The 24,504-nt window shown below is 46.3% G+C and overlaps 1 protein-coding gene and 1 long non-coding RNA gene across 9 annotated transcripts in view; one reads left to right on the forward strand and one right to left on the reverse strand.

Annotated features, from left to right (window-relative positions):
- Positions 1-22,446, reverse strand: part of PIWIL4 (piwi like RNA-mediated gene silencing 4) — a 45,402-nt gene extending 22,956 nt beyond the window's left edge. Inside the window, exons 1-6 of one of the 8 annotated variants that reach the window (XM_083499369.1) lie at positions 14,749-14,844; positions 12,063-12,168; positions 9,623-9,727; positions 8,237-8,315; positions 3,071-3,196; positions 1,217-1,431 (exon numbers count right to left, since the gene is read on the reverse strand). In XM_083499369.1, the coding sequence (XP_083355495.1) occupies positions 1,217-1,431; positions 3,071-3,196; positions 8,237-8,315; positions 9,623-9,709 (507 nt within the window). In that variant the 5' untranslated portion in view covers positions 9,710-9,727; positions 12,063-12,168; positions 14,749-14,844. Of the gene's footprint in view, positions 1-1,216; positions 1,432-3,070; positions 3,197-8,236; positions 8,316-9,622; positions 9,728-12,049; positions 12,169-14,140; positions 14,160-14,624; positions 14,906-22,336 lie in introns of those variants that run through there. The other 7 variants (XM_083499363.1, XM_083499368.1, XM_083499366.1 and 4 more) reach the window with 7 other exon arrangements.
- A 92-nt stretch (positions 22,447-22,538) lies between these two features.
- On the forward strand, positions 22,539-24,504 carry LOC310705485. The gene is made up of 2 exons (XR_014525331.1): positions 22,539-22,678; positions 23,232-24,504. It is a non-coding gene; the product is annotated as an uncharacterized lncRNA (long non-coding RNA).

The following is a 24,504-nucleotide window of genomic DNA, read 5'->3' on the forward strand; positions in this document are numbered from 1 at the left end:
CACCAATCAGGGAAATAAAATTGTTGAATTTCATTACTTGAAATAAATGAATCTCGGGACAGGCAGTTAATTTTACTAACAAAAGACTTTCTCAGTGTTTTATTGTTTTTGCAAGCCGTTCATGCTTGGGGGGGGGGTAATAAAAAGCTTCCAGGGTCTGGCATAAACCAGATTGGAAGTTATAAGCAAGTTTGGTTACTTTATACATTTTTTATGGGGGAATTCCAGAGCATCTATCTTTCACACAGCTTCTGCTTTTTTCACACACAAGCACCAACACACTAAATGAACAAACAAAATGAAGAGGAGGCATCTGGGAGGAGGAAAGCCCACCTAAGGCAACAGCACAGAGAAGGTCATTTTCCAACAGGCCATCTAGCAAGTCAGACCTTTCCTCTCAGCCCACCCATGGTTAAAACTACTGAGGAAGAAGAGGGCAAAAATGCTAACACTGGATCTGAATAGTATCAGAGAAGGTGAAAGGATGAAGAAGAGAAGACAGTAGGCAAGAGAGAGGGAATGCAAGTGAGAAGGGGAGATTGGATGACCAGCTGTCATATATTATCTAGTTGAGATTCCTGCATTTACTCTTCATTTTTCTGAGCAACCAGGGGTGAGGGAAGCTGGTCACAGCAGGAGGGGGAGACTCCCTGGCTTCTTCAGCAGCCAGCCTCCACTCTCTCTCTGGTTCTGCACTGCTCTCTGCCACAGACTCTTCCTGCTCTTTAGCTTCTGACACCTCCTCCTCCTCCCAGTCTTGTTCTTCTGACCGCTTATCACCGTTTCACCACCAATCCCCTGGCTCTGAGTCTTCTTCCCCTGGGGGTTTACTTGGGGGTTCACCAGCTGGTGCCTCTCACCAAGTCTCGGCGTTCAGCTAGTCCATGACACCCTTGTTAGTGCAGTACAGCCTCCCTAATAGCTGGGCATCCAACCACTGCTTAAGAATCTGTAAGCAATGGGAGTCCATCACCTTCTAAGGCAGTCTCTGTTCCATTGTCAGAGGAGCTCATACCATTAGGAGGTTCTTGTGATTTGAATCTACTGTTTTAGGGCCTATCCTCTGGAGCAACACAAAACAAATTTGTTCCATCATCATCAAGACAATTCTTACGATATTTGAAGGCTAACATATCGCCTCTTAAGCAACTCTTTCCCAAACAAAACATACCAGAATGTTGGCTCCTGCATATTTTAATGATGCACACGATCTTACCTTATTCTCCAGTTTCTCTGTTAGAAACAGAGATGCACCATCAAATACTTTGGTTTTCCCTTGAAATTCAGCATGGCTATACAACAGTGCAGTCCGCAAACGTCTCGACACCAGCTCTGGCATAAATTCTACATGATACTGGTAAAGCTGCCATTCCCTTGGCAAGCCTAAACTAAACAGGTTGGTAACAAGTTTCACAGGAATTCCACTTGAGCCTGAAATAGACAAACTTTATTAAAATTCACTTTGCATTAACAAATAAGTATTCTTGATTCTTTTCAATGTGCTGCTTGCCTTGGTTGGGTAAAACTTTTCTCCAGGCAAGGACAGACCTAAACTACAAATGACTCCTACTGTACCAATGGAGATATACTTGCAGCTGCCATAACAATGTGCAGTGTTTAGCATACAGAGCCACACAACAGGAGCTAAATATGTGACTGCCTTTATAGATAAATTTAACTTAAGACTATAGGCCTGATTCGCACATAACACTAAGACATGACCAAGTCAATACATAAGCATGCAGGTACACACAGTAAAAATTATAGCAACTTTGTTCTGCTCCACCCTCCAGTCCTGCTGCTGTCACCCTACTCAGAGAAGCCATGGTTTCTCTTTGCGTCACAGGCAAACCTTGGTTTCTCTCCCCTGAACAAACAACAAATCTTGGCTACAGCTTATGGCTTGTCTGGAGAGAGACAAATGACACACCATGGATGACTGTGGGTAGTGCAGCAGCAGCAGAGCGGGTAGGGGGAGTGAAATGGACATGATTTTTACTGTGTCTGCATGTTTACCCTTAGCCATGGTGTGGCTTAGTGCTATATGCAAACTGGGACAAACAGTATATACAATGCCTATGCTATGTATTTGGCATGCACTCAGTTGTGAAGACTGTATGAGATTGGCTCTGGTTCTCCTAAGTGTTGTGATGCCCTTTCCACTTTCTTCCATCTCCCCAGGCATGAATGTGCCAAATTAATTAACAACCCAAATCTTGATAGAATAACACAATATAAAAAGTAGACACATCTGAATAGGGATCAGAGAAATCCTCTGAAAATGGACTTATCAAGTAGATTTCCTTCTGTCTCCCTGTTTACACCCCAATTTGAGAGGGGCCATCTTTTGTATTTATGCTGCCACAAGACTGCTGCTTTTACTACAATTTTTTTTGTACATTCCTAATCTCAGTTTACTCAGCTGAATTTTAGCAATCATTTTGCCAAAGGTACAAATTCTCTGTTCAGGCTATTTTATAAATTGGTCTAGCGCATGGGTAGGCAACCAGTGGTCCACGTAACTGATGTGGTTAAAGTCCCCCCCCACACACACACCAGTGGCCTGCCAGCGCACAACACTTTTCTGGTGGCAGTGGCGGCGGCTGCAGCAGCATCACTGGGGGAAGATGTGTGCAGAGTCAAGCAGCCTTTGTCATGCCCTACAAATGAAGTGGCTTCAGTGTGGGTGCAACCAAGTTTGCTTGGAAGGAGCAATTCATATTTTTCAGTGTAAAGCAGACAAGAAGAGCCTGCGGCTAGACCATGAGACTTCACAAGAGAGAAAAAGAGAAAGAAAGAGAAAGCAAGAGATTGGTTATTTGGTGGCTTTGTGCCTTCTCTCTTTCTATAACTGAGCACACAACTCCAACATTTTCTTAAAACACACAAACACTTCCCAATGGCAAGGCTATGCACAGGCAACCCTACTCTCTCCCATAACACGGCAACTGGAATATTTGTTGCAGCTTGGCTGCTACAGTGCTAGTAAAGCTCAAGGCAAAGGCCATGTTGCTATAGTAGGATGGCTACTTCCAGATGAAAATCCCTTTCCAGACAAAGATTACTGTACCTGTTTTAGAATCTTTCACATGTTTTATTGTCTCCCTGGTATTTACTCCCATGTCTTGAAAGTTGCAACGGATCCTTCCCCCTCTGTCCATCACTTTATACCCAGAACTTCCAACAGAAAAGCCATCTAGAAGACAAAGCAAACATAAAATCAAAGAGAATGAGAAAAACTCACCATGAACATCATTTAACTATCAACAAAATGTAAAAAATGAAGAAGCATGGTGAGCTTTTCCAGCAACAGCATATCACAATACAGGGGTTCTGTTATGCACCCTAACATATTGTTATTAGGGATGCGGGTGGCGCTGTGGGTCAAACCACAGAGCCTAGGGCTTGCCAATCAGAAGGTCGGCAGTTCGAATCCCCATGAAGGGGTGAGCTCCCTTTGCTCGGTCCCTGCTCCTGCCAACCTAGCAGTTCGAAAGCACAAAGTGCAAGTAGATAAATAGGTACCGCTCCAGCGGGAAGGTAAACGGCATTTCCATGCGCTGCTCTGGTTCTCCAGAAGCGGCTTAGTCATGCTGGCCACATGACTCGGAAGCTGTATGCCGGCTCCCTCAGCCAATAAAGCGAGATGAGCGCTGCAACCCCAGAGTCGTCTGCGACTGGACCTAATGGTCAGGGGTTCCTTTACCTTTACCTATATTGTTATTGGATTGGGGGTGGGAGTTTAATGTCATATTTGGGTCCCCTGTGGTTTTATAACTGTGAGGTGTATTTTGTAATAGGGAACAATGGCTTCATGAACCTCTGTGTCAAATTAATGGCTCTGGCCAAGTCTGTTAAGTATGTCTTTGCATGACTAAAGAGTTGGCCAAACCCAGGTGTGTTACCATAAAACTACTAGTTAGCGATCTTTCCAGAAGAAGTGAGGTCTATCCACCCCTACCTGGTTGGAGGTGATGCCATCCTGGGTAAAAGAAAATAATAGGCTAGGGATTGTAAGGTGGGAGCTGGGAAGGCAGAGCAAGGCTTGACTTGCTCTCTGTTCTGAAACTAAAGTTACAGCTCTGGGAATCCCCCTAAAAAGCTAATGGGGGATTAAGGTATGTTAGAGTGTCAATGCAGAGCCCCCTTCCCTCTTATGTTCAGCCTCTACATCTATATGTGAATAAAACTTAGTAATAATAATAATAATAATAATTTATTATTTGTACCCCGCCCATCTGGCTGGGCCTCCCCAGCCACTCTGGGCGGCTTCCATAGAAACCAAAAAACACTAAAATATCATACATTAAAAACTTCCCTGAACAGGGCTGCCTTAAGATGTCTTCTGAATGTCAGGTAGTTGTTTATCGTTTTGACATCTGATGGGAGGCCGTTCCACAGGGCGGGCGCCACTACCGAAAAGGCCCTCTGCCTGGTTCCCTGTAGCTTTGCTTCTCGCAATGAGGGAACCGCCAGAAGGCCCTTGGCGCTGGACCTCAGCGTCCGGGCAGAATGATGGGGGTGGAGACGCTCCTTCAGGTATACTGGACCGAGGCCATTTAGGGCTTTAATGGTCAACACCAGCACTTTGAATTGTGCTCGGAAACGTACTAGGAGCCAATGTAGGTCTTTCAAGACCGGTGTTATGTGGTCTCGGAGGCCGCCCCCAGTCACCAGTCTAGCTGCCGCATTCTGGATTAGCTGTAGTTTCCGAGTCACCTTCAAAGGTAGCCCCACGTAGAGCGCATTGCAGTAGTCCAAGCGGGACATAACTAGAGCATGCACCACTCTGGCGAGACAGTCCGCGGGCAGGTAGGGTCTCAGCCTGCGTACCAAGTGGAGTTGGTAGACAGCTGCCCTGGATACAGAATTGACCTGCGCCTCCATGGACAGCTGTGAGTCCAAAATGACTCCCAGGCTACGCACCTGGTCCTTCAGGGGCACAGTTACCCTATTCAGGACCAGGGAGTCCTCCACACCCACCCTCCTCCTGTCTCCCAAAAACAGTACTTCTGTCTTGTCAGGATTCAACTTCAATCCATTAGCCACCATCCATCCTCCAACCGCCTCCAGGCACTCACACAGGACCTTCACCGGTTCTGATTTGAAAGAGAGGTAGAGCTGGGTATCATCTGCATATTGATGGACACCCAGTCCAAACCCCCTGATGATCTCTCCCAGCGGCTTCATATAGATGTTAAAAAGCATGGGGGAGAGGACGGAACCCTGAGGCACCCCACAAGTGAGGGCCCAAGGGTCTGAACACTTATCCCCCCCCCCACCACTTTCTGAACACAGCCCAGGAGGAAGGAGCAAAACCACTGTATAACAGTGCCCCCCAGCTCCCAACCCCTCTTGACGGTCCAGAAGGATGTTATGGTCGATTGTATCAAAGGCCGCTGAGAGATCCAGCAGAACTAGGAAACAACTCTCACCTTTATCCCTAGCTCACCGGAGATCATCAACCAGTGCGATCAAGGCAGTTTCAGTCCCATGATGAGGCCTGAACCCTGATTGGAAGGGATTCAAATGGTCCGCATCCTCCAGGCGTGCCTGGAGTTGTTCAGCAACCACTCGCTCAATCACCTTGCCCAAGAATGGAAGATTTGAGACTGGGCGATAGTTGGCCATACTGGCCGGGTCTAAAGATGTTTTTTAAGAAGCGGTTTAATGACCGCCTCTTTCAGCGGATCTGGGAATGTTCCCTCACAGAGGGAAGCATTCACCACCCTGCAGAGCCCATCGCCCAGCCCTTCCCGGCTTGCTTTTATTAGCCAGGATGGGCAAGGATCAAGGAGCCTGTCCACATCCTCGGGGGTAACGGATTGAAATTGATTCCATGCAACTTGACCAGACAGGGCTCTAGCACTCTCCCGCCCCAGCCCTGCTCCCACGGTGGTGTCTAGCTCCTTCCGAATATGAGTGATTTTATCTGCAAAAAACTTTGCAAAATCGTTGCAGGAGATCTTGGGGTCTTTACAAGGCCCCGGTGGTAAAGGTGGTTCCGTTAAATTGCGGACCACCTGAAAGAGTCTCCTGCTACTATTTTCCGCAGATGCAATAGAGGCGGTGAAGAAAGTCTTCTTCGCCGTCGCTATCGCCACTTGGTAGGCTCGACGTTGAGCTCTAACCTGTGTCCGGTCAGATTCGGAGTGAGTTTTCTGCCACCGACGCTCTAGCCGTCTCAGCGATTGTTTCATCGCCCTCAGCTCCGAAGAAAACCACAGGGCTGTCCAGGCTCCATGCAATCGGAGAGGGCGCTTCGGAGCCAGACAGTCGATAGCCCTGGTTAACTCCGCATTCCAGCGGGCCACCAGGGAATCAGCTGAAAGGCCATCAAGATGGGATAAAGCATCCCCTACCACTCTCTGGAAACCATTTGGATCCATTAAGTGGTGGGGGCAGACCATCCGAATTGGTCCCACCTCCCTGAAGAGGGGAAGGGTCGCGGAGAAGTCCAGTTGCACCAGGAAGTGATCTGACCATGGCACTTCTTTGGTTTCACTTTTACTTAGTGTCAAATCACCCAAGTCACTAGAGGTGAATACCAGGTCTAAGGCATGTCCATGACTATGAGTTGGGCCCAACTTATTCAGGGACAGCCCCATGGAGACCATGCTTTCCACGAAGTCCCGAGCGGCCCCTTGTAAGGTCGTGTCGGCGTGGATGTTAAAATCCCCTAGGACAACCAAACTAGGTGTCTCCAGGAGAACATCTGCCACGACCTGAAGCAGCTCAGACAGGGAATCCTTGGTGCAGCGGGGAGGTCGGTACACCAAAAGGAATCCTGTACTGCCCCTATTGCCCAACTTCCAGAACATGCACTCAGAAAACTGGGTCTTCCCAGTAGGACGCCTGATGCAAACTAATGACTTCCTAAAAATCACTGCAACCCCCCCTCCCCGCCCACATGACCTGGGTTGCTGTGCGTAAGAGAAACTTGGTGGGCAAGCGGCAGCAAGGACAGGCCCATCTGCTTCCTCCGACCAGGTCTCTGTCACTCATGCCAGGTCAAATCCTCCATCCACAATCAGATCGTGGATGGCAGTGGTTTTATTCATCATTGACCTGGCATTACACAGCAACACCTTCAGGTCATGTGGGTTTCCCCTGTTGATTCCAGTATCCATCCGGTCAAGGCCAGACCCGGAGGCAGGGATAGTCTTCAAACAACGACTAAACCTGCCTCCTCGGTAATGACATGGTCTGGTCTTAGCGTAACTCCGCCTCCTGCCCATGATCACCGAGATCGGATGTCCCAGTGCTTCCCCCCCTGTGGAACTTGTCCCAGCCATCGTGTTGGCTGGGGCCCCACTCCCAGGCAGCCCTGATCACGCCCCTTAAAAACAAAACACAAACTATAAAGAACCAATAAAACAACAGAAAACAAAAACAGAACAATTATACTAAAATTAATCCCCAACCAAATATCCATCCCACCTACCCACCCCCAACAAAGGAAAAAAGGAAAAAAAGAAATACAAATTTAAATTGCCACCGACTGCTTGAGGACATTTTAAAACACATTAACCACTTGTAACAGGGAAGCAATTGCAGAACACTTCCCAGCTTCCCCAAAAGTTTGTTCCAAATAAGGGCCTGGGCCACGCCCCCTGGGCCAGTTGGAGAAGGCCCTGGAAGGGAGCAGGCCCTGCAGTCCTCACCCAGCCGATGGCCCGAGGCTTCCATATTAATAATAATAATAATAATAATAATAATAATAATAATAATAATATATTATTATTAGTAGTAGTAGTAGTAGTAGTAATAATAATAATTTATTATTTATACCCCGCCCATCTGGCTGGGTTTCCCCAGCCACTCTGGGCGGCTTATCATGAAGGCACCACCATCTCCAGCAAACTTCATTCCAAGAAAACCAAACCATGAATATGTACCTACACCCCTAAAATCTCTACTTCAAAACTGTAGTGTGTGCAACAATATTTTCCTTTGGAAAAGGATTGATCTTAGAGCAAAGCCTCTTCAGATGACCTGAAGGGTGAAGTTGCCTGTGTGGAAGAGGGTGCTGTCTCAGATATGCCATGTAAAGTTTTAAAAGCAAAAGTTTTATGTTGTGAACTACCCTGTGATGTACAGATGGAGGGTGGTATACAAATTTAATTAAAAAACCCTCAAATAATTACCAGCATTTTGAACACCTTATCATGCTCTGGAGAGAAAGATGAGTTAACAATAGTTACTTATTAAATAGTGATTTAAGCCAAACACTTACATTTAGGGGGGCTTTTCCCAGAACTTGTATTATAATTTTCTTTCTGCAAAGCAAAAGAATCCCCACTCCCAGAGCAACTCTGTGAAGTAGAAATGGCAGAAGAGACAGTGGCACAAAGGTAGTAAATATCATTTTAAAATACTATGCACAAAAGTAATTTATTTTAAAGAAAAACAAACCATTCCCTATTGACATGTGGTAGAATAGAAGCGCAGAGATGTTTGTTCATCAAAACAATTGAATGCTTCAATGGGGACTACTTGTGGCCCGCCAGATATTGCTGTACCCCAACTCCCATCAGCCCCAGCCAGCATGGTCCATGGTCAGGCATGATGGGAGCTGTAGCCCAGCATCTAGAGAGGCAGATTCCCTACCCCGGGTTTAATGCAACCAACAAGTAAAGAACAGACCCCTTTAAATATATAGTATAATACAATTCATGTTATGAGGCTCTATATCCTGAGAAGTGGGCTGGAACAGACCTACAACAGACCTGTTAAGGCAGGTCTGGGTCACTTTCTGCATATTGCAGATGGGAGGCTGAGAGAATTGAACAGATTACCGAAGCCTTAAGGCTTCCTCTTGAGTTGACGGAACTTGATGACAGAAGCAACATTTGGAAGATTAGAAATAAATATACTGCACAAAATGTGGTTAGGTATTCTGGGGTGTACCTAATGGTGTATACCCCAGGCCCATCATCGGATTCATTTGTTTGTTTCACCTTGTAATCTTTATAGCGAGTTCTGTGTTTTAATTTGTATATTGTTTGCCTAACATTGGTTTCCCTGTTTAGCAATAACCATTGGTTACAAGGCGACAAATAATAGTGACTAAGGTTTGGGAGCAATAGCCCACCACTTTCCCTCAAAAGATTAGAATTTGTGGAGATGGTCCAAGACATTTTGGTACCTAAAACAGAAAGCTATATGGTTGTTGGCATCCATCTATCTCAGGAGACAATGGAGGAGTGTGCCTTTGGGGCAGTGGTTGCAGCACATGCTGTGGCTGCAGAGACTGACAGAGGAGAGGCAAGTTTTGTTGCAGCTGGGGCAGATGAAGGCATCCGGTTGTGCTGCTGCAGATGCACCATGGCGTTACTTCTCTCTGCGCTCCTCCCAGCCATCATTCCTCCTCTGGACACTGCTATGGATGCACAACCTGACTCTGTGGTTGTCTGCAAGGGATTCCCAAACGGTGGGGATGATGTTGCCGACCTTCACATGTGAAATAGCTGGCAACTTTGCTTGCATTAACTAGTACCCCAAAATCTGCTGCATGTGGTGAGCCTCCACACCCTGCTTAAGTAGGGACATCTCTGAGACTTGAGTGAATACTCCCCCCCCCATAAAAACAACAAATCAGTCACAGAATTCACCTACATACCGGTTGCAGGGAGCCAGGTTGTCCAAACGCAGGTTCTTCTTCAGAAAGGATTTGCCCTCTGGCTTTTACTCGAGCCCGCCCAGTCATCACTGCAGATTTAAGCTGCTGAAATAAAGAAAACGATACAGCAAAATCCAGACATTTGAAATGAATGCTATCCAACCAGGTCAAGTTTGAGCAATATAGGTACTACTGTAGAATGCACAAGAAAGAGGGGACTGTGAATCCTACAACAGCTGGAACATGTCTGGGAGGAGAGTGACCAAGATGATAAACGGTCTGGAAACCAAGCCTTATGAGGAATGGTTGAGGGAATCTGGTATGCTTAGCAGGGTAAAAAGTAGACTGAGAGGAGATAGAATAGCCATCTTAAAATATCTCAAGGGCTGTCACATTGAGGATGGAGCAAGCTTGTTTTCTCCTGCTCTGGAGGCTAGGACCCAAACCAATGGATTCAAGTTACAAGACAGGAGAATCTAACTAAACATCAGGAAGAACCTTCTGACAGTAAGAGCTATTTGGCAGTGAAACGGACTCCCTCAGGAAGTGGTGTACTTTCCTTTACTGAAGGTCTTTATGCAGAGGTTGGATGGCTACCTGTCATGTATGATCTAGTTGAGATTTCTGCATTGCCGGGAATTGGACTAGATGGCCCCCGGGATTCCTTCCAACTCTACAGTTCTATGATTCTAATTGACTTCCCCTGTATGAAACTACCTGTGCACTGAAGTCATTTAAAGAGGTTTCGCCCATATTCCCCAACTCTCAGGGGTGCTGTGAGTGGGTGGTTATATGGGACAGGGCTATTTCTTTATTTATTGCATTTATATCCCATATTTTTTTCCAAAGAGATCAAGGTACAGTGGTACCTTGGTTTTCAAACATAATCCTTTCCAGAAGACCGACTTCCGAAACATTAAAAAACTGAAGCATGCATTTCCAGAAGCATTTATGTCCTGAAAACTCAATACACAAGCCGCGTGGCACGTTTGGCTTCCAAAAGGCGTTTGAAAACTGAAGCAGTTACTTCCGGGTTTTCAGTGTTCAAAAGCTGAAACCTTCACCTTTTGAGACGTACAAAAACCAAGGTACCACTGTACATGGTTCTCCCTTTCTTTGTTTAATCCTCACAACAACCCTGTGAGAGTTCCACTGAGAGGCAACAACTGGCCCAAGGTGAGTTTCACGGCTAGGAGGATTTTAATCCTGGTCTCACAGGTTCTAGTCTCAGATAGGTAGCCGTGTTGGTCTGCCATAGTCAAAATAAAAAAAATCCTTCCTTCCAGTAGCACCTTAAAGACCAACTAAGTTAGTTCTTGGTATGAGCTTTCGTGTGCATGCACACTTCTTCAGATACACACTCTGACACTCTAACCAGTTATTCTCACTGGCTTTTGGTAATGGCATGATTTTAGAACCCCCTCCTAAGACCACAAAAATCCACTCCTAGTTCCTCCCCACAAAGCTTCTTTGTTTCAGCATAGAATCATAGAATCATAGAATCATAGAGTTGGAAGAGACCACAAGGGCCATCGAGTCCAACCCCCTGCCAAGCAGGAAACACCATCAGAGCACTCCTGACATATGGTTGTCAAGCCTCTGCTTAAAGACCTCCAAAGAAGGAGACTCCACCACACTCCTTGGCAGCAAATTCCACTGTCGAACAGCTCTTACTTGAACTGAACAGCTCTTCAGCATCTTAATTTAGTTGTTGGTATTTGTAGTAGTAGTAGTAGTAGTAGTAGTAATAATAATAATAATAATAATAATAATAATTTATTATTATTTATACCCTGCCCATCTGGCTGGGTTTCCCCAGCCACTCTCAGAGGCTCACAACATATCTAAAAACATCAGTGCTGAAAAACTTCCCTATTTCTGCACAGGAATTTTGTGGTGTGTACAGCAGTCCTTAAACCACGGTTCTGAGAGTTTGCAGATGTTCCTTATTTGAAAGACTGACCTCCTCCCTACTGTGGATTCAGACAAATTCAAATAATTTAACCTGTGCTTGCTGTTTTGGAGTGGCATTTTCCTATTGTTGCAAATTCTCATTTGGCAATTCTAAGTAATTTTAAGAAAATGTGGAGGAGGCGCCAGCATGGGATTTGCTGGAAGCAGTAGTGTACTTGTAAATTTTTAAAAGCTGGCGCTCATCAAAACAGCTCCCCTAGATGAATACAAAAAAAGCAGGCAGCAGGGCTTTCTCCATTATTATTATTATTATTATTATTATTATTGCTGTTGTTGTTGTATGTGTGTAAAAAACAGCAAAGAACAGCTACACAAATATAGTATAAATATTCTGTCTTAAAATCAGTGGAACTGCAATTCACTGTGTTTTCATGACAGTAATAATGAATGAATTCGAATTTGCTCTCCTTGATTTATGCGAACATATCACAAACATAAAAGCCTTGTTATCACCTCATTCACTTGCCAGAGCAAGGGAGATGTGTCAGTACCCCTGGGCTCCAGGAGATGGCATACTCACTCCTGGGTTCCCAGTCCACTGTACCACCATGCATCATATGAGCGGATTGCTTCTAGACACAGATTGTGCATGGATAAATATTATATTTGTAATGCATTTTTAACAATTATGACTTGTTAATTATTGTACACTTGTTGGAAAAGTAGCATTATTTATACCCTCATATGTAGGGATGCGGGTGGTGCTGTGGGTTAAACCACAGAGCCTTGGACTTGCTGATCAGAAGGTTGGCAGTTCGAATCCCCACGACAGGGTAAGCTCCCGTTGCTCGGTCCCTGCTCCTGCCAACCTAGCAATTCAAAAGCATGTCAAAGTGCAAGTAGATAAATAGGTATTGCTATGGCGGGAAGGTAAATGGCATTTCCGTGCGCTGCTCTGGTTCGCCAGAAGCAGCTTAGTCATGCTGGCCACATGACCCGGAAGCTGTACGCCAACTCCCTCGGCCAATAAAGCGAGATGAGCGCCGCAACCCGAGTCGGCCACGACTGGACCTAATGGTCAGGGGTCCCTTTACCTTTACCTATACTGAATTGTACTACAGTTTCAAGCACTTTTTCTCTGGGTCCCCCCCCCCCCATTTTGTTCACTTTATTTGCACAATGAAAAAAAAATCAAGTTTTTTTTTTTAAAAAAACAAACCAAAACATTGGGAGAGGAGAAATGTAGCAGGAGGTTTCTAGACAGCTGGAATATGTGTAATGCAAGTGTACAAGGGAAGTGAAGAGAAATGATGGAGGAATAGGCATGAGCAATGGATTAGAAATAAAAGACACAGGGGCAGAGGAAGGGGGCTGCGGTAGGGGCAGGCTGCCCCGGGTGTCACCACTGAGGGGCCCGCAGCGCGCCCGAGCCACAGGTCTCTCCATACATATGCTACATTACTGTTTTTGTTAAATAAATTGTTTAAATTGTTATTAAGGAAATGATTATTTTTCTCCTTCCAATAAAGCACAGCAGAAAAGTTGTCCAAATATAGAGTTAACTTATTAAACCTCACAATAATTTCATAATTATCTGTCTATGTATTTCTAATACTATTACCAAATCAGTAATTTTTGATATAACGGTAAAAACTACTCTGAAAATTTATTCTTCCAATAGTGAAACCTTCATCTGGTTGTAAATATTAAGATTATACCAGCAGGAATGTCTTTCCATAAAAAAACTGATTTACTGACTAGTGATTTAAATAGATTTGATTTAAATCAAATCCACCCTGGAGCACACTCGTCCCCATTTGTGGGCAGACTTTACACTAGAGAAGAATGTCCTAAAAGAGCCAGAGAAGTATACTATATTATACAATTTAAAAATAGATAAAATATACATAGTATAGTAGCGGTCAAATTGTCAGTGTTTCATCCAGCTCATTTGATGACCTTAGGCCAGTCAGTCTCTCATTCCAAACTGAAAGGGGTTGTTGCAAAGTTTAAAATTGGTCTGGATGATTGGTAAGAACCAAGGGTAATGTCGGGATCCACTTGGAGTCAGTAAAGGCAGGAGAAAAAGGCAGTAATACCTGGAGCAGTATCTTTATGAAATTGCAGCCATGGATTGGACAGGGAATGGATGTTGGGGAGACAGAAATGTGATCTCCCTCTCCCCATCCACCCTAATGGTTGGGCATGTAAAGAGGTTATAAAAGCTAAAGGGACCCCTGACCATTAGGTCCAGCCATGACTGACTCTGGGGTTGCGGCGCTCATCTTGCTTTATTGGCCGAGAGAGCCGGCGTACAGCTTCTGTGTCATGTGGCCAACATGACTAAGCCACTTTTGGCGAACCATAGCAGCGCACAGAAACACCGTTTACCTTCCTGCCAGAGTGGTATCTATTTATCTACTTGCACGTTTGCTTTCGAACTGCTAGGTTGGCAGGAGCAGGGACCGAGCAACGGGAGCTCACCCCGTTGCAGGGATTCGAACCGCTGACCTTCTGATCGGCAAGCCCTAGGCTCTGTGGTTTAACCCACAGCGCCACCCGCGTCCTCTAAAGAGGTTATAGCCCTTCCTTAAAATTTACTACGTTCTTATACCGCCCTTCATCCAGGACCGTGTAAAATACAGCATTATAGATAACGAAAGTAGCTAAAAAACACTGAATGCAACATCAGCAACAAAACTAAAAGACAAAACTAAAAATTACAAAGTAGACTGAGGGATTGCACAGATTAAAAATATCTGGATATTGTGGTTGTTGTTTTTTTAAAAAAACCAATTTAGCTGCTTGAAAACAAAGATTATGGCGGGGGGGGGGGAGGAAAAAAAGCCAAGATTTGGGGAAACCGAGCCTTGGAGCCAGCGGGACTCTGAATTAGGGTTGGGGGGGGAAAGCCGACGCAACGGCTTAGGAGACGCGGGTTCAAATCGCCCCTTTGCCAGCCGCACCCAACGCTCCTTAAATGAACGGCTTTCCCCCCCCCCCCAAAAAAAAAACACAACCACCCTAATATAAAATACGTGAGGGTATATTCTTCTTCTTCTTCTTATTTGCTTAAACCAGTACTGACCCCTGGGGGGGGGATGACACTTGGCAGCGGGAGCTCAAAGCCTCCTCTCGCCTCCCTTCCCGCCTCGCACTGAAAGCGGAGCTGCTTCGCCCCGCAACCCCCGCTCCCCTCCCTGCGCACGTGCCTCGGCGCGAAGCCTCGCGGCCGCCAACGACCCGCCAACGCCGAGCCCTCAACCGCTGCCAGAGATGCTCTGCTGCCGGCGTCCTCGCGCACGCGCCGCCGTTGACGCCCTCGGCGCGCCGCTCCTCTTCCTCGCCCGCCGTTGCAGTTCGTCGTTTCTGCCGGCAGGGGGCGGTGCGGGGAGGGGAAGGAAGCGAGCGTGCACCGTATATTCCGAATAATTTAATTTTCCGTGGCTGGAAATTGTGGGTAGGATATGCAGGGGGGGTGGGGTAGGAGATTTTATTTTATTTTATTTTATTTTATTTTATTTTATTTTGCAATCCGATGGTTTCTTCGGGTGATAAAAAGGTAATTTGCAATGAGCACAAGTGCGCGCAAAAATCCCGTTGTGTTTTTCCACCTCTGCCCGAGGCCGTCGCTGGGAGTAACGCGCGCAAATCCCGGACGGTTTGCAAATAAGTTTTTGCTCTGCTCCAGTTCATCTACGTCTGTTACATCCAGTTCATAAACCGTGTCACGCTTATGATAATCTTTTATTCTCTTGTTAATTATGCTGTTTTAAATGTGCATTTTATATTTGACTTCACTTAGCAATGTTTTCTTTTGAAATGTTTTAAGATTTTTTTGTTAACTTTATGTATTCCGTAGTTAACCTCCTTTGTGATGTTTTATTTTGAAATCTTTATGATAATATTTTAGTTTTAATTACATTGCTTTGACTGTTTATACAGTGGACGCTCTGGTTGTGAACGTGATCCGTGCGGGAGGCACGTTCGCAACCTGCAGCGCCGCATCTGTGCGCACGCAGGTCATGATTAGGCGCTTATGCGCAAAGCGCAGTTTAGCACCTCTGTGCATGTGCAAGCGCTGAAACCTGGAATTAACCCATTCCGGTACTTCCGGGTTTGGCGCAGTGCGCAACCTGAAAACACGGAACCTGAAGCGTCTGTAACATAGCTGTCAACATTTGCCTTTTTTAAAGAGAAATTCCCTTATTCCAAATAGGATTCCTCGCAAGAAAAGGGAAAAGTTGACAGCTAAGGTCTGTAACCCAAGGTATGACTGTATTTGACTTGCTTCGGATGGTTTTATTTAGATTTTATTGATTTACAGTGGTACCCCGCAAGACGAACGCCTCGCGAGACGAAAAACTCGCAAAACGAAAGGTTTTTTCGTTTTCGAGTTGCCTCGCAAGACGAATTTCCCTATGGGCTTGCTTCGCAAAATGAAGCTTGTCCCGCAAGCTCCGGGGACAGCGGGTCTTCCCCGCTGTCCCCGGACCTCTTTTGAAGCAAGGGGCGGCGGGGAGAAGCGATCTTCTCCCCGCAGCCCCAGGTCCGGGGACAGTGGGAAGCGCTTCCCACTGTCCCCGGACCTCTTTTGAAGCAAGGGGCTGCGGGGAGATCACTTCTCCCCACCGCCCCTTGCTTCAAAAGAGGTCCAGGGACAGCGGGAAGCGCAGCGCTATCTTCTCCCCGCAGCCCCTTGCTTCAAAAGAGGGGACAGAGCGGCGCTTCCCCTCTGTCCCCATTTTAAAAGCAGTCCGGGATAGCAGGGAAGCGCTTCCCGCTATCGCGGACGGCTTTTGAAGGCATGCGGGGGGGGGGGAGCAAAAGTCTTTGTCCCCCCTGCCTGCCTTCCCAGGGGCTTTTACATTGCCCCGGACAGCGGAGAAGTCCTTCGCTGTCCCGGGCGATTTTAAAATGCCGCCCGCCAGCATTTTAAGATCGCCCCGGACAGCGGAGAAGTCCTCCGCTGTCCCGGGGTTTTTTAAAATGCTGGGGGTGGGAAGAAAAGCCCTTGTCTCCCCCCCCCCCCAGCCTTCAGAAGAGGTCGGGGGACAGACTGTCCCCGGACCTGGTCTGAAAGGGGGTTTCCATAGGAACGCATTAATTGATTTTCAATGCATTCCTATGGGAAACCGTGCATCGCAAGATGAAAAACTCGCAAGAAGAAAAAACTTGCGGAACGAATTAATTTCGTCTTGCGAGGCACCACTGTAGTATGCTGTAAACCACTTTGAGATTTTTCTTAAAAATATAAAGTGGTATAGAAGTTAAATAAATAAAACAAAAATAAAATCTGGGTTTTGTGTGTGCAGGCTCCCCCCCATAAAATGTATATAAGACTTGATTTTTGTTTTGTTTTTAAAAGCACTTTAAAAGCCCTTGAAGCATTTGGAAAAGTATTTGGAAAATTCAAAAAAATAATTAAAACCCATGATAAACTTAAAACACATGTCCGTATTGCATGCGTCTGGTTAGGCTTGCCTAAGCAAGAGTGTTTTTAAGCAGCCACTGGAAAACACCTCAATAAAATAAACAGGAACAGTTGTGATAACAATTCATTCACATCCTTTGCAGGGCAGGATTTAGGTTTGATAAGGCCCCAACCTACTGAAGGTAATGGGGCCCTTTATATGTCTAGCTGTCCTTTGCCAACAACAAATGGCCACTGTTTTTTGTGTTGAACATATGCTATATCAGGGGTAGGCAACCTAAGGCCTGGGGACCAGATGCAGCCCAATCACTTCAATCCGGCCCGTGGACGGTCCAGGAATCAGCATGTTTTTACATGAGTAGAATGTGTCCTTTTATTTAAAATGCATCTGGGTTATTTGTGGGGCCTGCCTGGTGTTTTTGCATGAGTATTTTTTTTATTTTTATTTTTATTTTATTTTATTTCTGTACCGCTTTATATTTTTAAGAAAAATCTCAAAGCGGTTTACAGCATACTAAATCAATAAAACCTAAATAAAACCATCTGAAGAAAGTAGAATGTGTGCTTTTATTTAAAATGCATCTCTGGGCTATTTGTGGGGCATAGGAATATGCTCATTCCCCCCCCCCAAAAAATATAGTCTGGTCCACCACATGGTCTGAGGGACGGTGGACTGGCCCACGGCTGAAAAAAGGTTGCTGACCCCTGTGCTATATAGTAATTTATGTACCTAATAGGTATCTAAAGCCATTTGCACATAACAAAATATGTTTTTTTATCAAAGTAATTGTTGAACTTATCCTATATTTTGGAAATATACATCCATTTTCTTTTCCCTTTATTTTTTTGGGGGGCCCCCAAGAGAGTGGGCCCCAAGCTATAGCTTGTTTAGCTTATACGTAAATCTGGCACTGATCCTTTGCAGAGGCCAGTTGGAGCAGGCTGAGAGCTGGTTGATTCCTCCTCCCGGGTCATTTTATTGATGCACAATACTGAGCTCCCTTGTTTTCAGTGCAAATCTTCACTCACCCACTTCTTCCCTGGTGGGTGGGTGTGTAGATTTTGTGGTTCGCCTTGGGTGCCAGAATGTCTTGGGCCGACCCTTGGGCTAACCACAAGCTGTAACTGCACTCTCTCCTATGGTTTGCAGCTTGCAGTTTAGATATCACCCCATATAGGCAGATAGACAGACAGACAGATGATACATGATTCATTGAAACAGTGGCACTGTGCAGTTGAGATTCACTTTCCACATTCAGCTCAAACACAAAGCATCCACTCTTTTGCTTCATTTGTATTTTCCTATCGCATCTGTTATAATGTAGTGGATTTATCTGACTATTCTTGATCACTCCAGCAGGCAGCAGATGGGCACAACAGATCGCGTGGGTGTGATTTGTGAGGATTACAGAGGAACAAATGAACTGAAATGCCATCAGGCCTGATTCTGGAATATTGGCTAGCACCCAAGAACATCCCTCTGAAAGCGACACGTGGAGAATATCTTCCCAAGGTGAAGATAATGTGGCACATCGCTCCAGCAGTCAGAGGGCACAATACTCAGCCTGATTGTTGTTGTTGTTTAGTCGTTTAGTCATGTCCGACTCTTCGTGACCCCATGGACCAGAGCACGCCAGGCCCTCCTGTCCTCCACTGCCTCCCGCAGTTTGGTCAAACTCATGCTGGTAGCTTCGAGAACACTGTCCAACCATCTCGTCCTCTGTCGTCCCCTTCTCCTTGTGCCCTCCATCTTTCCCAACATCAGCGTCTTTTCCAGGGAGTCTTCTCTTCTCATGAGGTGGCCAAAGTATTGGAGCCTCAGCTTCATGATCTGTCCTTCCAGTGAGCACTCAGGGCTGATTTTCTTCAGAAGATAGGTTTGATCTTCTTGCAGTCCATGGGACCCTCAAGAGTCTCCTCCAGCACCTTAATTCAAAAGCATCAATTCTTCGGCAATCAGCCTTCTTTATGGTCCAGCTCTCACTTCCATACATCATTACTGGGAAAACCATAGCTTTAACTATACGGACTGTACTATCGCTTTACTGCGCCTGGGTGCTGATAATATTCAGGAGGTACTTGGTTCACAGGAACTTTTTTGTTGGGGGTCTCTGGCAGGTGCCTTTTTGTGCTATTTTTGTTGGAGGTCTCTGGCAGGTGGAATGCATTGGAGCATGAGGTAGCAGATAAGATAGGACTTGAATCGTAGAGATCAAGGTTTAAATCCCCACCTAACTATGAAACTCATTTTCGGCCAGATACTTTCACCACCAAAGATACTTAGACCTTCCAGGTCTCCTCTGGCTGAGGGACTCAAGGCTGTCAGCAATGCTCAGATTGAAGGCCAAAATGTTTACCTAGCACATGCAGGGGCGCCGACTTATAAAAAATATTGGGGGGGCCCATACCGGGGTCCTGCCGCTGGTTCGCTCGGGTAGCCGGGAGAATGCAGTTCGAGGTGGCGGTGTTGGGGAGAGACCCTCGCTCAGGGCGCCACTAGACTTGGCGGCCGGCGGCCTATCTGGGGGGTTTTGGAGCGTATTTCGGCGGAGCGATTGGGGAGGAGGGGGCTTGTTGCCAGATTCTTCAGCTGAGCCGGAGATCCACTGCTGGGGGTCCCTGGGCCGAGTTGTGAGCACGGCCTGCTGAAGGGAGATCCAGCCGATTGCGCGACGGGGACGGCCGGGGCTCTCCGGCTAGGGCGCGCGGCTGGCTGGCGAGGGAGCAGGTGGGGAGGAGGCGGGGGTCCTCACTCTCTTAGGAAACGCACCCGCGCGCCCGATTGCCACGAAGTCCGAAGGGTGCGTGTGTGGAATTAAAAAGCAAAAACGAGATACGGGCAGGGCAGGCAAAGAGTTTTCTGCAAGAGGATGGAGGGCAGGTTGAAGAGAAAATCACTCAGGATGAGACAGTCAAATCAGCCATGATAAAATGGGCTCAGGATATTGGGTATAACATCATGTTTGAGGACTGGGAAAGGTTATGGACCACCGGAATGAAATTCACGGCATGTAATGCCTTGAAGGAAAATATTATGGAAATGATTTATAGGTGGTACATGACCCCAGTCAAGCTTGCAAAAATATATCACCTGTCTGATAATAAATGTTGGAAATGTAAGGAGGCTGAAGGGACATTCTTTCACCTCTGGTGGACTTGTCCAAAAGTGAAGGCCTTCTGGGAAATGATCTATAATGAGTTAAAAAAGGTATTTAAGTATACCTTTCCCAAGAAACCAGAGGCCTTCCTCTTGGGCATTGTTGGCCAGAAAGTGTTAAAGAAGGATAGAACTTTCTTTATGTATGCAACTACAGCAGCAAGAATACTTATCGCAAAATATTGGAAGACACAAGATTTGCCCACACTGGAAGAGTGGCAGACGCAATTGATGGACTACATGGAACTGGCTGAAATGACTGGCAGAATCCGAGATTTGGGAGAAGAAACAACGGAAGAGGACTGGAAAAAATTTAAGGACTATTTACAAAAACAATATAAGTTGTATGAATGTTAAAAATTTACACAATTCGGAAACTATAGCTTCAGCAATTAGATTTGGGAAACAGGAAATTATATTTTAAGTAAGAAAAGGTCAAAATCTAAGGTAATACTATGTTTAATTTAAGATATAAGTAACTGATGAAAAGTATGTTAAATTTAGAGGTATAGTATTTGAAAAGTACAAAATAAGGTACGAAACAAGGTAATAATTTGCTGATATCTTTATTATAAAGAATGCAGGGTAAGGGAGATGCGAGGAAGTCCAGTTAGTTATATAAAAAATGTGTTGAATGGTTGGTTTTCTTTTCTTCTTTTTCTTTTTTTCTTTTTCTTGTTCTTTTACTTTTTTCTTCAGTGTATGTTTCTAACTTTGTATTTGAAAACTTAATAAAATATTTATAAAAAAAGAAGAAGAGAAAATCCTTTCGCTTTTCTGGGGCGCAGGGAAGTCTCAGAGCCGGAGGTTGGGGAAGGGACCCCCTTTGCTCTGCCCTCTTCTCCCGTCTTAGATTCGCATGGGGGTCCCCGCCCGAGCTTGCCTGGCCACCGGGCCACACAAGGGCCGCGCTCTACGCGGCGCACCTTGCTAGCCGCGCAGCTGTCCTCCGTGGCTGCGGAGCGGCCCTGCGCCGGTGCCCAGCCCCTCTGGGCGCCCGCTGCGCTGCCAATGACAAGCGGGCGACGTCGCGGGCGGGGAAGGCGTCGCTTTCTTTCCCAATCCTTCATCCTCCCAGTCTTCCAGCCCTTTTTTGGGTTGGAAGCTCGTCTCGTTCGCCCTTCTCCTTTCTTCACCCTGCGCGCAATTTTCCTCCCTCGTCTCCCTCCCCATTTCTCCTTCCTTCCTTCCTTCCTGACTGACTGACGGGCTCGGGTTCGGGCTTCGGCTCAGGCTCGGGCTTCGGCTCAGGCTCGGGCTCGGGCAGCCACAGCGTCGGCGGTGTTGGCGATCGGCGGCGCGGGGGGATGGCCCTCCCGGGGGAGCCGGCGCTGCTCAATGGGGTTGCCAAGGAGACAGGCCGGCCGCCCCCCTCCCCCGGCCCGGCGCCCCCCGCCGCGCCGGTGCCCGTTATCGAGCTGGTGCGCGCCGGGCGCCCTATAAAAGCCGCGGATGCGCCCACCGCCGCCCGAGATTATTGGGGGGGCTGAGCCCCCCCAAACGAATTTTTGAGGGGGCTCGAGCCCCCTCAGGCCCCATGGAGTCGGCGCCTATGAGCACATGGGTAGGCAAACTAAGGCCCGGGGGCCGAATCCGGCCCAATAGCCTTCTCAATCTGGCCCATGGACAGTCCAGGAATCAGCGTGTTTTTACATGAGTAGAGTGTGTCCTTTTATTTAAAATGCATCTCTGGGTTATTTGTGGGGCATAGGAATTCATTCATATATATTTTTTGAAAATATAGTCTGGCCGCCCACAAGGTCTGAGGGACAGTGGACCGGCCTCCTGCTGAAAAAGTTTGCTGACCCCTGATCTAGCATCAGGGTTTGCTCCAGAGGGTGGCGAGGTTGGGCATTTGCCAGGCCCCCAAATCGGCAGAGGGCCCGCCAACCTAACTCACTTTGCACAGAATATCCAATGAGACTGGATGCAGCTTCACATTTAAAGCAGTATCATACCACTGTCATGGCTTCCCCCCCAGTTATGGGAACTGTAGTTTGCTAAGGGTGCAGAGAGTTGTTAGGAGACCCCTATTCTCCTCACAGAGTTCCAGAGTGGTTTAACAATTAGTCCCTCTTCCCAGGGAACTCTGGGAATCGTAGTAGCTCTGTGAGGGGAAGAGGTGAGTCTCCTAACAACTCTCAGCAGCCTTAGCAAACTACAGTTCCCAGGATTATTTTGCAAGCTTCATTTGCAATATCCACGCTACATAATTGGCATTAAAGCGCCAGCCCAAGAAGGGAAGGGGGAAATAAAACAAAAGGAAAAAGAGACAGAACATGCAGAAAAACAATGATTCTATGGCACCCCTGCCACGACTGAAAACTTGGATGTTAGCATCCAAAATGCATACGTTAAAAGTGCATGAATTGCAAGAGCTGTAGAACTCTGATGTCATACACGCTGTGGCAGTTATGGCAGTTAGTTGAAGAGTCTTAACTGTTGTGCTGCTGTCTGCCTCAGGGAGGCTTAACAATTTAATCTGTGTAAGATGTATTAACAATTTTAAGAAAACACCCACCGGCATTGTATATTTAATCTGCAACTGCAAGTACAGCACACTTAAGTAAAAGTAATTTGTTCTTTAAACTTTAAACACAGAGTTTTTATAGGAGGGAACTAATTAACGGGTCCTGCAACCCAGGGCTCTCTTCCTCAAAGCTCTGCAAATGGGAACTAGAGTCTTAATTCCCACCAAAAAAAACAAAGCTGGAAAGTGAAAGTTTGATGTAGAGATCCTAGAAATTAAAAGAAAGACGACGAAAGAGGAAGAATAGAGCAATTTTAAAATACAATATTAAAACTAATTACAGTTGGTAGAATAGGGTGGGTCCTAAAATATCTGAGGTGTCAAATAATAATAATAATTTTATTATTTATACCCTGCCAGGATAAAGAGGTAGATCTTCAGCATATGCCAGGACCTATGTAATGAAGGTAACAGACACATCTCTGTGGGAAGGGAATTCCACAATTTAGGACTTGCCACAGAGAGTGCCTGCCTACACTTATAAAGACACCTGCTAAAAATGTGCTTTTATTGCAGCAAGCTTTCCCAGACATGGAATTGACTTGTACCGATTTCATCTCTGCTTTATTTATAGGGGCAAGTTTGCTGAGTGGGATTGCGGCTTGAAGTCTACCGATATCCGTGGTCCGAAGCTGGCTGAAGTCTATAGTGACGGACCTAATTGAAACTGTCAGGGGTTGGCGGGTGAAAGCTGGTGGAGCTTGCATTTGGAAGCTGGCAGATGTTTCAAGGCTGGTGTTTGTGGATGTCAGCTGGTTGAAACTCACCTTCGGAGGCCAGTCAACAGAAGCCGGTGGATACTTGTGGACTGAAGCAGGACGCAGACATAAACGAATGGAGAGTAAATTATGACCGATTGTATCTGCCAGTGTTCATCGTGGCTGCTGGCTGGCGTACGCTTGTGTGTGGGAATGGGAGGTCTCAAAAATGGTCAGGGTGAAATGGTACATGTATGTGAGCGAATGGGGTGGGATGTGTGGAAATGTTCATGATTAGATGGAAGCTGGAAGGCTGAAAGTTAGCATATAAAGTCCCTAGGCAGAAGTCGGTAGAAGTGCCTGGATGCTGCTGCCATATGGTAGCTGTCCCATTCGTGGTCCCATGGATGTCTGAAGCCAGTGAGGTTTCCTCAAGGCCACCCATGAAAGCAGTGAAGAGAACTGCAGGGCTTAAGCAAGGCAGCTTATATTTCATTTGAAGAAACGCCTTTCTAAACACATCCACCTGCAGTAGCTATTCTATCTTTTTATTCAAAGTCACCTAATGGGCTATCACACACCTGACTTGGTATCGTTACACAGGAAAGGTGTGCTGGGTGAGAAATAAATAAGAAATAAGCAAACCCCTGTGGAGGTGCCTCCAAAATCGTCAGGTCACGGGAGGTTGTGCTGATGCTATTGGCTGTGGGCTGCCTGTGATGTCACGAAAGAATATGGTGGCTGAGGGAGAAATGACAGTTATCAGAAGAGGGAAGAGGTTCAGGTGAAGGAGGCTCTGGAGAAGTTGGGTCAGGGCCAGCTGGAGGCAGAGAAGGGAAATCTGGTTTAGCTTCATCCTGTCTATTGGAGTTGCCTGTTGTCCTGTGCCTCACCTACGTAGCTGTCAAAAAAGTCACAACTGATTTTTGTCACAGAGAATCCAGCAGCCCACCATAAACTTTTAAGGATCCTCAGTGTTTGAAAAACTTCCTTTTAGCTTAAACATCACCGTTAGGTCTAGTAAGGATGCGGATTTTTAAGAGGAAAGAACCCCAGTCAAATGTAGGGGTTCAGAGTGTGAGCTATGATGAACCACAAAGACACGGAATTGAATCTCACTGCTGCCCTCAATAAAAAATCCCAAAGAGG

This window comes from Podarcis liolepis, assembly GCF_965112155.1.
Source record: "Podarcis liolepis genome assembly, chromosome: 4".
Lineage (NCBI taxonomy): Eukaryota > Metazoa > Chordata > Lepidosauria > Squamata > Lacertidae > Podarcis > Podarcis liolepis.